General features: G+C 40.5%; 1 protein-coding gene across 2 annotated transcripts in view; it reads right to left on the bottom strand.

Annotated features, from left to right (window-relative positions):
• Positions 1-14303, bottom strand: part of ARFGEF1 (ARF guanine nucleotide exchange factor 1) — a 164098-nt gene that overhangs the window by 21253 nt on the left and 128542 nt on the right. For both annotated transcript variants that reach the window (XM_006131486.4, XM_075920576.1), the window contains 10 exons: positions 13359-13449; positions 12048-12088; positions 11786-11955; positions 10605-10756; positions 10259-10431; positions 8553-8713; positions 7711-7841; positions 4212-4341; positions 1744-1879; positions 1519-1657 (listed from right to left, as the gene is read on the bottom strand). In XM_006131486.4, coding sequence (XP_006131548.2) covers positions 1519-1657; positions 1744-1879; positions 4212-4341; positions 7711-7841; positions 8553-8713; positions 10259-10431; positions 10605-10756; positions 11786-11955; positions 12048-12088; positions 13359-13449 — 1324 coding nt within the window. The remainder of the gene's footprint in view (positions 1-1518; positions 1658-1743; positions 1880-4211; positions 4342-7710; positions 7842-8552; positions 8714-10258; positions 10432-10604; positions 10757-11785; positions 11956-12047; positions 12089-13358; positions 13450-14303) is intronic.

Raw genomic sequence — 14303 nt, 5'->3', positions numbered from 1 at the left:
TTAAATTAAAATTGGAAACAGGCTACATTTCTGTGGGCCACGTAATGCTATTGGGTGGTGTGTTGAAGAGTTTTCTAGCCACTAAAAGAAGGGTGGAGTGAGATATTTCTAAGGAGAGCCCCCTTTCACTGCATATCAGCCTGAACTCTATGCATTCCAGTTCCCAACTGTTAATTCCTGATCCCTCCATTGGGACAGGTAACATCAAGCAGTCAAACCTGGGAAAGGAGAAAATGGTATGGAGCTAGCAGTGCTGTCAGATGAGTCAGGATGGAGACAATGAGGCTTCAGAATGGGCAAGGATGGGCTGCCTATGGACCCTGCACCCCCTGGTGGCAGTGTGTAATGTATGTTTAGCTGTGTGCTGCAGTAAAAAGCACACCACGTCCACATAGAGGTGTGCGGCTACAAGCATCAGTGAAAGGCTCCAGCAGCAAGCAGGCTGTCAGGGAAGGGTTCAGCAGCTCCTCTCTGCTGGAACCTTTTGTTGTAGGGAAGAAGCTTTCCAGCAACGAGGAGCTGAGCTGAGGAGCTTTCCCCACTGGTGGCATCTTTCAGTGAGGCAGGGAAGGCGCCAGCAGTGGGACACTAACCTACAAAAATAGCAGTGTAGAGGGGAGGCCTGGCTTGTTCTTTATACCACTGGTGAGGAGCTACATAGATATGGACACTACACACTGCTGAAAAAAGCCAACAGTAAGGGCACACCTTCTGGGAGGAAGTCGGCAGGAGGAGTGTTAGAGCATTTTAGTCTCAGATAACAGTGACTTTCCATTTTTTACACACCAATAAAAGCATGCAAAGCATACTGCTGTCAAAGTGGCAAGATCCTTCCCCAAGGTGCTTACAAGCAGAGTTATTATGTATCAAAACAAGGAAAGACAATTAAATGGATGAGGGTTGCAAAAGGTTAAAGGCCACAAAAGTGAAGGCTCACAAGACACTAAGAACATCTTGCTAATTTTTTGCTTTTTAATTAAAAAGATTAAAGTTGGGCAAGCGTGAAGATGATGAATCATATATGGCTTCCTTGGCAAATTAAGCAGCTTACTCTAGCCCACTTTACTTATATTTTATGGCAAAATTCCTGTTACGCTATTTCATGCATATTTAAAAAATTGAAAGGTCTAATGTCCAATAAATAAGCCTAAGAGAAGGACCGTGTAAAACCAGGAGACATGGTTCTTCTTCAGTGAAGCTGCAATTTTAAAAATTTGATCAGATCTCAATAACTGCCATTAAAAAACTTCATATAATATTTCAATTCTTTTTAAATACCCATAACTGATGAACATTTACAATATATAGAAAAGTATACTGAATACCCTTATTCTGAATTTTCTGTTCTAAAATATCATTTACTTTTAGTCTTGTGATGACAAACAAAAATAACATGAAAAAAACATATTTAAATCAACTTTTTGTTAACCCATGTAAGATGAAATTAATTTGAACCCATAGAGCTGTTATCCAAAAAGGATAGTACAAATTTAACAATAAAAAGAAGAGTTTTCTTACGCATGGGGGATTGTAGTTTTGAAGATATCCAGCATGCAGTTGCAGGTTTTATCCCAGATTTCTAGGGTAAATTTTTCACCGTTTAGAATGACAACATTCTCCAAACAGTTGGTACCAGATCGTGCTAGCTGTTCATTGTCTAGAATAGAAAACAGTGCATTTGTTTGTTTGTGTCCAACATAATAAAATGTTAGCACTGTCTAATACAATTGGGTACAATCTTACCTTGCTGCACACACCAGTACAGCTGTGCAAATATGTCATCCAAAAGGACATCACTAAGTACTTCTAAATATTGGGTGAATACATCACATATTGCATAAAGTGCATGATTGCAAGTAGTTGTCATCCATTCAGCTTTCTAGGAGAAAAAACAATAGCGAGGTGTGTACTACTATAAAGCTTCTAATGTATCTTATTAAGAGTGTGTGAAAGTCTTATTTCAGCTTGTAGGCAATTCCTGTTAATCTGGGGGGTGGAGTACTATTAGATACTTCTTCCATCTGCACCTCTAACCTCTATTTTTAATCCCCACTGCTATCCCTAAATTAAATTGCAACTTCTATCACAATTACAAGTGGATTTGGGAGGGTGGTTTAAACTCAGACTTTTCAGTATTACTTACTTAGTATGAGGTTATGAGAGCATCAGCTTCACTAACCCACTGACAACATTAAAAAGCATAAAGAAAGAAAGCATGTAAATCCAAGGAGAAATTAAGTAATGTAAATGTGATGAGTACTTGATATAAGAAGCATATAGCAAACAGTAAAAAGAAAAAGAAAATCTGGTCTTTCACAAATCAATGGTAAGAAAATTCCAAAAGCAGAAGCTAACTTGATCATATAAACTTATTGTATCTACCACCTTAGAGTAAAAAGTATATAGCACAGCTAAAAAGTATAAAGTAAATAATTATTAAATTATCAAAACCTACATAAGCTTGCTCTAGTGCTTTTAAAAGCAAGTAGCACTCCCCACAACCTCAGAGGTGTGTGGGAGTTGTTGTCCTGTCCTTCAGGGAGAAGGCTCTGTGGCTTCTTTAAAGTCCTCCCATCTTATCCTGCTCCTGGGAACTCATCTTCCTCAAGGATTTGGGAGATATTACTACTGCTGGAAGCAGCACTTAGCTTACAGGCTGCGTTGAGGGTCACAGCATTCCCTCCCAAAGGGAAGAGAAAAGAAATTCTTCTCTCCAACCAGTGCACCATTATGATGTCCAGGACAACAGCTCCCAAACCTGGGGTTTGAAGAGGACATGTTTTTGTTTGCTTTAAAACTACTGTGGATGTTGCACTAGTTGCCTTTTTAAGCCCAAGAAGGAATTTTACTCTCTCTACCAAAGTGGTCATTATAGGAAAAGGTTTTTGTCTTCCCTACAGCAACTCAGGGACCCACTGGGTAGGTTAGATGTTCAAGTTGTTGCAACTTGGCAGGTGTCCAGTGCAGATACTCATTCAATACAGAGGCTGGTTCCTTAATAACAGGAACTGGAAGATGGAGGAAAATTTCCCCTAATGAAACTGGGGAATGGGTCAGAAGTTCCTGAAGTCTGGTACAGAGAGGTGACAAATCCTTTCTCCTTATAACCTTCATATGCATACAGTGCAGCAAGATTCCAAAAATGGGCTGGAATCATGTGACTAGAGATGTTAATCAAAATTTAACTGACTAATAAAATAATGGATGCAATTTGCATCTACTGTTGAATTTGTTGATAAGGGCGCCTCCCACCTTTGAAGTGTAGCAACACCCTGTTGCTACGCTTCAAAGGCAAAAGTGCTGCAGGGAGCACAGGGCCACTGGGGCAGTCCCCCACCAGCCCCATGCTCCCCACAGCTTTTCAAAGCGGCAGCGCTGTATGAAGCCTGGGGTCAGCTGGGGACTCCCCCACTTTGAAACACCATGGGGAGCCCAGAGTCAGGCCTCTGCGCAGCACTGTCACTTTGAAACGTCAGATGCAGCCTGGAGACTTCCCAGCTGGCCCCAGGCTGCACGCAGTGTTTCAAAGTGGTAGTGCCATGTGGAGCCCGGGGTCTGGCCCCAGGCTCCACGCCGCACTACCGCTCTGAAGCACCCCCCTTTTCCCTCCCTTCCTTGCTGCCTCTTTCTGATAGACAGCAAAGAAGGGGAACGACTAGTTGACTAATTGTTGACTATCCGATAAGCATCTGCTTATTGGATAGTCAACTACTTGTTCACATCCCTACATGTGACAGGTGCCCTCCACCTGGTAAGCAGTTTACGAACAGAAGGATGGCTTGCATTGAATGAATTGTTGCAGATACTACCCAGATTACTTATATTAATAAACTCGTGACATAGTTCAAACACATTCCTTTTATTTTATCTTTCTTCAAGCAATAATCAATTCCTAAATCATTTCCCCATGATAATCTAGTACATGGAATTATTATGCCTCACTATACCAATGGAGTTTAAAATACAAAGAAGAAAAGAGATGCTGAGGATATTCAAGAAAACAGTAATACAACTGATTACGATAGGTCTCATCGTGAAGCACTCTCATTCACAAGAAACGTGGGTGTGGCTTTACATGTGAGGACCATTTCTTTCCCTACTCAGACATTTTTGTCCTAGCTGGGAATCTTATGAAAATCTCTCTCCATCAGACTCTGCTCTCCTCTTCCTAATCCCCTCCCCTGCCTTTTTTTTTTTTTTTTTTTTTTTACCTCTGTCTGCTGTTCTGGCAATTTCATGTTGTCAAATATCCTGAAGACAATCCTAAACAAATCCTGCCACCAGTGTTTTTCATAAGTATGGCCATATGTTTTCATTATTTCAAACATTACTGTTAAGCCCCTGTAATAAAAAAACCCACAAATATGAGGAACCATAAAAAGAAACACAATACACCAAAAATGTCACACTAATACAATAATAATAATATTCAAATAAAATGTATATAATGTGTTCCATGCAGTACTTTAAAACAATCTATAGTTGCATGGTTCTCATACAATATATTAAGAAAGAGTGGTAAAGTCAATTGGTTTAAAAATATAGTTTTAGAAACTGAGGTATCACCTGGAAAACAAAGCAGGCACTTGGGACTCACAGGCACCTCAAACTAAATAGTTTTTTTAATTTGTTAAATTTCAAGGTATAGAAAACTGAGGGCACAAATTTCACCTGAATAAACTTTTTCTAATTTTCTGTAACTTGTCAGAATTTACGGCAAAATATTATGAATGGGGATACCCACATATGTTTTAAAAAGTAAGCTTTTCCAAATGTTACCTGAAGCTAGGAAGTATTCAAGGTGACTTGGAAAAGTGGGAAGGGGGAAAATGGAGTTGTGATTTTTTTGATTCCCTGTGAAGAACAGGCACAGCTCAGAGTTTTAAAAAAAATTCTACTTATTTTTTAAATTGAGAAATTCAGGCCTCATCTTTTTTTTCCCCCAATCTCAGGAGGCCGCCATGTTAGTCTGTAACTTTAAAAACAAGTAGTCCTGTGGTACCTTAGGGTATGTCTACACAGCAAAGTTATTTCAAAATAACAGCCCTTATTTCGAAATAACTTTCCTAGCGTCTACACAGCCAAACCGCTATTTTGAAATAAATAGCCAGACCTCCTCCGCTCCCCCAGGAGCAGTCTGCCAGCTCCCAGGAGCCTGCCAGGGCCCGGAGAAGGCGGGCTCCTTCCTGGTCCAGGGTGGAGATCATGGACCTTATTCAGGTTTGGGAGGGAAGTCCCCAACATCCATGATCTCTGTACTAGACAGAGTAATGCGTCCGTCTATAACAGGATAGCTACCAGCCTGGCCACCAATGGCCACATGAGAACCCAGAAGCAGGTTCTCATGAAAATAAAGTTGGTCTGGTGAGACCCTCCTACCCTGAGCTTCCCCTCCCCCTTCTTCCCCTTGCTTCCCTCTTCCAGCTCCCTCCTCCCAGGTTTCCCCCTCTCCTCTCCAACCCTCTCTTCTCCCCTCTCCCACCTCCTTTCCCCAGTCTCACCAGAGTTTCATTCCTTCCCTCCCCCCAGTTTTGTTAAATAAAGACAGTTTGTGTTTATGAAAAACATGTATTTTATTTGACATCAGGAAGGGAGGCTGTTGGGGGGTAGAGTGGAAAGACGTGAGGGAGGAATGAGGCACAAGCCCCCAGTGGGGCAGACTAGGGAGACTGTTAGTGCTCCTCAGGGTGGAAGCTCTCCCGCAGGGCATCCTGGATACTGACAGTCCCCCAATGGACCTCCCGGACGGCAGCCTGCAGAAAGTGCAGCCAGGCTCGCAGCAATGCGTCCAAGAGAAGCACCAGAGTGCCCAGGGGCAGCACCAGCTCCATGTTGCAGTGCTGTGGTGTCCCGAGTGAGGGCAAGCAGAGCATGCAGAGACAAAAATGCTTTGCTGTCCCTCATCGAGGTAGGCAAGTAAGCAGGGAAACCAGAGAACCGGCTGTCCGGTGGAGTGGGGGGTGGTCCCTTTAAGCACAGGCCTCAGATAGCCTCAGGCAGCAGCCACACAAAGTTACTCCTGACCTGAAGCCCTGCCGGACCTGGTTCTGGCTGGCCTTAAATGTAATTCAGCATCCACTCAGTGTAGACACGCTATTTAGAAATGCATTGTGTGTGTAGGTGCGTTATTTCGAAATAAGCTATAACTATTTTGAAATAAAGCTGTAGTGTAGCCATACCCTTAGAGACTAACAAAAATGTACATAGCATTATGAGCTTTCGTGGGAAAAACTCACTTCCTCCGATGAGCCCGTGTAGAGACAAAAAGGGGGACGTTCAGAATTTATAACAGAAAAAGAAGGGAGAGAAGAGGAAAAAAGTACCTGTCAATTGTAATGCTGGTGCTAATGAGGTTAACTGAGTGGACTAGAAATGCCCCATACTTAGCTTTTGATAGGGATATCAATGCATAGCCAACTACATAATAAACCAACGAGCCTGGGCTTACTGGTTAATCCTGTCAATTAGATGCACTGCCCGTCCCTTTGCTGCCTCTGTATCCGCAGGAGCCACTACCCATGGGGAGCACCAGATCCATCTGCTCCCCTCCCTTTCCCCATGCTGCTGCCTCTGATAGGGAGCCGATACATGTGGAGAGGCAGGCTCCTCGTGAGGGTAGCCAGCTCTGTGGACCAGCCTACCCTCCCCCCCACTGCCTCCTATAGCTTGAAGTCAGCTCCCCCCAGCAACCAGCATTGCAGTGCCGCCTGCCCCCCACGAATGGGGGGTGGGGCGTGGCAGGAATGGATACTGCAAAGCCGCCTCTGTCTGCAGCAGCCCTGGGCTTGCCACAGACAAAGGCTGCTCCACAGCAGCAGCCCCTGTTCACAGGGGGTCCAAGCTCCCCATGGACAGAGGCTATGCCAGCAGTCCATGGAGCAGCCTCTGTCCGCGGTGAGCCTGGGCTTGTTGAGGATAGAAGCTGCTCCACGGCAGCAACCCCTATCCACTTCCCCCATAATATGTCAAAATTAAAATGGATCAATTGATTAATTTACAATATCTAACACATGGAGGGAAAGTTATTGTTTTACTTTTACTGAACAGACACTGGAAAAAACACTGAAATTGATTATCACAGACTGAGAGAAATAACCATACACCAGAACCCCATATCATGCCAGGTATTTCAACAATTGTATAATAATTCTAAAAGAATGAATCAATATTCAATGGATCTTCATCAATGTAAGTAACCAGAGGTGCTGACAGACTCACTGGGCACCTAGGCATGGTGGAGGGCGGGGAAGGGTGGCTGCGTGATCCCAGAAAGGGTAGGGCTGGAGGCAGTGAGCCCTCAGAGCCACTCAGAGGATGCTGTGCAACAGTCTGGCAGTGATTTAAAGGGCCCCAGGCTCTGGACACCACTGCTCCTGTGGTAGCGCCACACCCTTTTGAATCGCTGGGCCTTGGGAAAATTGCCCTGTTTGCACCGCCTCCTCCCACCCTCATCCACAGGCCTGTATGTAACAAAGTTAACTTAAGTAAAAAATTTCTTCAGAGAAAACCAAAAGGAGGTTTTTTACTTGTTTCAGCACCTGTTTAAAATTCCAAAGTAACAGCAATTATGTCAAATATGTGAGTTACTGATTTTAATCAGATCAGTTATGTTTGCCAACAGAAAATTAATTCCACTTGTCTTTTAAATTTTAAAGGCTCATAAACAAGAAAAATCACTTGAAAATTTAAATTGCAAATACTGATTGTTACCTGGTTCTTACATCTAATTTGCATCTATTGATGATACAGGATAACTCAAAGAGAATTGGGAACCATCCTCTCACCCACACCCTGTCTTCAGGGGCTACATTCATATCATCACTTGTGTATTCCTTGAAAGTCTTGAGAAGCAAAAACAGGATTAAACTAGCAGAAGCATAAGTAGCATTTACAAGTTCTACCACCAAAATAGCAAGTTTATAAGTACTAAGATAATATTAGAGTATATCTATTTAATAAAGAACAATTTAAGTATCATTATAGATATTATACTAAAAAATTATATTCAATATTTCATTATCTGGTATTAAGGTTTAGAAATAATACCACAAAAATATGGTAAACTAATTTAATTTAGCAGCTATAATATGGTCACGGTAAATGAAAATTTTTTAAATTATCCATATTGAAGGCATGAAAAACTGATTTTGTAAGACACAATTGGATGATCTGCTCATATTTAACTTTTAATTTAACCTCTCAAATCTTTGAGGATAAAAATCTATACCATAATTATTTTTTTTTCAACTCCCACCTAAACCTATTGTCACTATAGGTATGTTAGCCAAGAGCACACCCTGGATAGGAATTGATATGGAAAAGTTCCATGATCCAAAAGCTCTCATTGAAGGTGCCAAGAAAACTAACCAAAGTTGAACGTGTTCAAAGCCTAGATCAAGATGTTTATAATCACTTCTGCAGCCTAAGTCCTTTCCTGAACTTTAGTCTCCCTCATAGAATTTAAAGCAACAAACTTTTAAGGCTGGTACAACTGCACATTTTTATGTTATTACAATATTAAACACTTCTGATTTAACAGATATGATTTGTACCTGAGGTCTGTCTGACACATATTTTGCACAATGGCGAATGAGGCGGATTGCTTCCATGCTTGTGTCTGGAAAAGCTGCATTGCATGCAAATTCAGACAAACATTTTACTGCATCCTGGAAAGAATCTATGGTGGCTGGGAAGTGTTTTTCAAATACAATTGCTGGAAAAAATACGTATATAAAATTAACACATGGGTCCTTCAAACAATTTCAATGTTAATTGTTCCCAAAAAAAAATTTTGTCAAGGCCAAGATGCGAATCCATCATAGGAAAAAAGACAAAAGTGAGCGCAACAGCTGACTGGATGTGTCACTGCTTGATTCTGTTAAATGTATAACTATTTAAAAAATAAAACTATTCTGTTAACAAGAACCCATGCTGAGGGCATTGTACATTTATAATATATTTTGATTTGACACTCATTTCCTCATGTAGCCTTCCATAACAATGAAAGCCCACAATTAAATACGTTAAGAATTAAAAATGGGGCACGAGGCTTGATATTCAACATTATCTACATTTAAGCACATTTTTACTAAGAGCAGGACAACATCCCCCAGGACTGGCACAGTATCACGAACCAACTGTAAAAAGATCTTCTCCTCCCCCGATGTTTTTGTTTCAATAATATTGCCTTTACATATTCATACTTGAGTTGTCAATCACAAAGCTTTGAGAACCTTTTTGAAAGCATTGAATGTTGCGGCTGCATAAGTGAGCCCTTTTGGCATTAAACGTTGAATAAAAGCTTGTTCATACAGACCCAACTGCCTCAATTCCTTCTTTTAAAAAGAGAGCTCTAGACAAGAACTCAGAGAAAAAGGGCAACGTGTGCCTGTAATGTTATTAGTCAACATAGTTGAAGAAACACATCTGGGAAGTATAAATTCACAATCAAAAATGAAAAAGTACAACTTGTTTAAAAAATTCACTCTCAGTAGTTGACTTCAATCTAGAATAAATGGTTACAGATCTAATATAAAACTTATGTTTTAGATTACAAAGAGTACAGGTTGAACCTCTCTAGTCTGGCATACTCTGGTCCGGTAACACCCGTGATCCGGCATGATTTATGTTAGCTGGATGTCGCATATCACAGGTGTAGCCAAGTTTCCCACGGTCCTGGAAAGTTTGTTTACAGCCACCAGTCCTGGTTCTCAGCGTTCTGTAATGTAGCTCTAATTTACCCCTAAATGTCTTCCAAGAGACCAGCAAGCAGTGAAAGTGTTGATAATTCTCCTAAGCGTAAGATTTTTTTTTATGCTTTATTTACTTATTTCCTTGTGCCAATACGGTAAAAATGTGTGACAACACTAACACTGTGTTATGAAGAGAGCTGACCAACTTGCCCAGGTGCAGGCTTACACAGGGTATATTAGTAGCATCACACATTAAGCAGCACTGCAAGCGCTGTTCTATTTATTTGCCTTGGTGAAATAAAAATGAAGAGAACCCCTCACTACAATATTGACCTTCCATAATTCAGCAAATTCTGTGGTCAGGTCTTGAAATTGTCAGACTAAAGAGGTTCAATCTGTATTTTGTGAAGTATAAATTCACAATGAATTACACATTTTTAAAAAAGCAGTAAAAGCAAAGAAACAGTATTTTAATAGGCAAGTTCTGATATGAAAATAATAAAATTAGAGCGAACTGCCTCCACAAACCCCATAGTGATATCTGTAAATTATGTATCAGTACTTACTGACAATGTGCCCTGTAGTTTGAAATGCAAGTTCAACTATACTTTCATCCTGATCTGATGCAGCCAAATGAAACACTGAAAATATATTCTTCCAACCTGACCGAATGTTGGCAGCTTGAGAATTTACCATCTGTGCTATGCACCGTACAACCATGTCACGAATGGTAGGAGACCTAAATTATAAACAAAACATTAATAAATAATAATTGAAGCTATAGTACTGATTAAAACATGGGTCTTTTCTAAGGACCAATTTCATTTTACAGAAGCAAGTCAACCAAAATAATTAATTCCAAAAGCAGGTGCTTATGTTCCCAAGAAATTCAGTTAATTGCGTGGTATTTACCTGTTTCTCTTCATTATGTGTTCAAATGGCCTTAAGAAATCCTTCTGGAATCGGAAATTAGCAAGTTCTCCTTTTTCTAAGAACTTCATTGATAATTGCCTTAAGGAATCTACTGCAAAAATAGCTACATCTTCATTCAGATTGCAGCCAACCTAGTTGTGTGGAAGTAGAAACACAGGATATCCATGCTGGCATTAAATCAACATTTAAGAAATGAGTCTGAATTGTCTTTACATTTGAAGATGAAAACAGGAGAACAGAAATCACAAATTTAAAAGTGAAACTTAAGATACAATATTAAAAATACAGTATTAATTAAATCAATTCCTATCAGCAACATGACTCAGTACAGGCAGTCCCCGGGTTACGCGGATCCGACTTACATCGGATCCGCACTTACGAATGGGGCTTTTCTCGCCCTGGAGGATGCGGGCGGCAGGACTGCCCAGACAGGCCGTGGTCCCGCCGCCCGCGTCCTCCGGGGCGAGAAAAGCTGCTCCGCGTCTCCCTGATCTGCTGGGGGGGGGCCCCCCGGGGACCTCCCCCAGCAGACCAGGGAGACATGAAGCAAAGCCGCAGAGGACCCGGGCGGGGGGACCGTGGCGCGTCTGGGTGGTCCCTCGCCCGGGTCCTCCACGGCTTTGCTCCGCGTCTCCCTGGTCTGCTGAGGGGAGGGGGGGGGGGTCAACTGGGTCAGGTCTCTTAATTTGAGAAACACTGGTCTCTGCTGTGAAATCTGTATAGTTGAGGGTAAAAAGCATGCAAAAGACCAGATTTCAGTAGAGGGAGAGGGGGATGCCAGATTTCAAGGTCCATGACTTGTTGTTAATGGCCATGAATTTGGTAGGCCCTAACCATGATTAACAAGTTCGCCAATTTATATTACTGCCTTTGTATTTAGGATAGAATATATCAGCCTTGTGAACAGAGAATAAACCAGCCAGTTCAAATAGGAGTCCAACCGAGCCATATAGATCTGGCTGTAACCATTCTGTAGTAAATCTTCTATGCTTTTTCCCTTTCTTCTTTAGTGCTCTATTTCTATCTATATAAAAGGATAGTCAGAACTGAATTTAGGTGCAAAATGTTTCAAATTTCATTTTGGAAAGGTTTTAAATAGATAAGAATAATCATTTTGAGAATATAAGCAATTCAAATAGTGTAATGATTAGAAAATATACCTTATTGAAATGATCTCCAATAACTTCCCAGATTCTAGACCACTGCAGTCTTATCCGACCCATGTTGTAGTAAGAAATCTCTACTATCTTTTGCAGACTAAACATTCGAGGATGGGTAGCAGACAGCAATTCATCCATAGATACAGCACAAAGCCAACGGACAAAATCCACTGTTAAACAATCACAGAATAAAGTTAGTATTTTTTCCAAGCTTTATCAGAAAGCTACTTTGTAGATTAAGATAAAAAGCAGTAAAACTTACCAATAGCATTTCCATCCAACCTTGTAGATCCTGTAAATATTCTGCAAAATGCACAATTTATAAGATTTTTTTTAAGTGGCTTCTATTGCCCCCCCCCCATACACTACAACTATTTCACTAATGTATTATTGTTCAAAACAGATTTCTGGCTATGACTAAATCTAACTGTCTAATACAGCATTTCAGACTTGATAGCTAAATTCTCAAAATCTTGAGTATTACCAAAAAGTGAATCATGATTTATTGTATTTAATAAGAGTTTAGAATTGCTGTCCCTTTGAGAGCTTCATAAGAAAGTAGAGTATACCAAGCAAAATAGCATTTTAAATATATTAATCAAAATACTTTCCATTATGCCAGAAAGGTTTTAGTCAATTTTCAATAGTTACAAAAGACATAGTAAGATATAATGTTGACTGACAAAAGTATCTGGTCACACATCAGCCTTGTGTATTATGTCTAGGGACTGGTGCTTTCCTGTCAAGGAAAACCACTTTGAAATACAGCTGTCAATTCTAACAACCATTTACATTGGGGGGCCTCAGACCTCTCTATGTATGCGAAAACAGCCAGATTTATGAAAGAATCCTATCTGATCCAGTTTTGAAAATAAAAATCATCACATGCCCATAATATTCATAATGCATGATCACTTCTACTTACAACAGGGTTTCTCAAACTTTGTCATACCACGACCAGCCTCTAAGTTGCTCGTGACCCCCCGGGGGGGTTGGGACTCACAGTTTGAAAAACGCGGACTTACAAAGAATGTGGTTTAGGGGAAAAACTAGAGCACTAGAAATATCAAAGACAGCATTCTTATCAATGAGCACTAGTTTGGGGGAAATGGAAGGCTGCACTAACAGGGTAGAGAGGCAAACATGTTTAGTGCCAGTAGTTCCATCTCTTCATAAAAAAAAATCTATACATTTTAACTAAGGTGTTTAATCTTAAATTTATGTAGAGAATCAAGAGGAGCCACACTTCATGATGGAACAGCAGCTTTTTAAAACTCCTCAATACTCCCTCTGCAGTTGTTACTAAATATTTTGTAACAGTTTCTGCTTCTCTTTTCCTTATCTTCCTTCTACATTCTGCTATTCTGCTCCTGTTGTCCAGTAACACAATAAAATCAAATAAAAACCAGGATCTTGTGGCACAGCAATATGGTGAGAGAGACTGTATTTTTGTCATTAACAATTGAAACCAAATAAACTTACTTATTTTTCCTGTTGCTAACTGAATGTACGGTGTTCACATATTGTGAAAAGTCTGTGAGGTAACCAACTGGAAAGGAATTAAATACTGTACCTGTCTACAGCAACAACAACACTTTGGGAACTAGTTTCTCCAATGGATTCCTGAATACTTGCTATCTGCTTCCAGTCTACATTTCCTCCAACTACGGGAAACAAACAAATAAAATCAGGAATGGGAGAGGACAGAGTATTTACGTCATTATCAAGAGAAGAACGGCTTTGCATTTATGATAAGAGCAAGTTGACCATTTTTTCTTCACCTGTTAAAACAGTCATTCCATTAAGTAATCCTTTGTTGAGTTACTCCCCCAGCTTGCTTCAAGGAAATTCTCTCTCCAGATACCACCTCTGTTGGAGCCAAAACTCACAGAAAACACTGCCAAAGCAGCAAACAATGAGATTTTGAAGTTAGCTTTCTGATTTTTGCATCTTTGGAAGTACTCTCTGGAAGTTTTGGTATTTAATCTCATAATTAGCATAGGGTGCCTAGAGAGAACATTTGCATATTCTACCAGGAGCAAGTGAAGAAGAACTGTCAGGACTGGTGAAGGATCCACATGAATGATGAAAAGCTAAACCCTGAATGCAATGTCCCTGTACACCGTATCTACTATACAAATATACAGACATAAATAACTACAAATAAATGAAAATACATGTTTTCACTTCTCTTGATAAAGGACTAGAAACCATGGCCAAGACACTACTCTTAGGTTCTAACAAAATTTGTGTGTTTAACTCCTCTAAAATACTCCATTAGAAAAACAAGTGGATAGAGTCAGAGTTCCAAGGCCAGAAGGAATCCACCAGACTGTGTACTCTGATCTTCTGTATATTGCATCCCACACACCAAGAGCACCAGCTAAAGCCAGGCAAAACATTACACCACAGCAGACTAAACCATTATGGGCTCTATGTGGAGAAAGGAGGGAATGAAATGTATCAATTCCTCCAGTAGAGCATTCAAGAAAAGCCACATTTTTCCAGTTTTAGAATA

Source organism: Pelodiscus sinensis, chromosome 2 (assembly GCF_049634645.1).
Source record: "Pelodiscus sinensis isolate JC-2024 chromosome 2, ASM4963464v1, whole genome shotgun sequence".
NCBI classification, from domain to species: domain Eukaryota; kingdom Metazoa; phylum Chordata; order Testudines; family Trionychidae; genus Pelodiscus; species Pelodiscus sinensis.
Note: the sequence above shows the minus strand (reverse complement) of the source record. Positions and strands in the feature narration are given on the sequence as shown.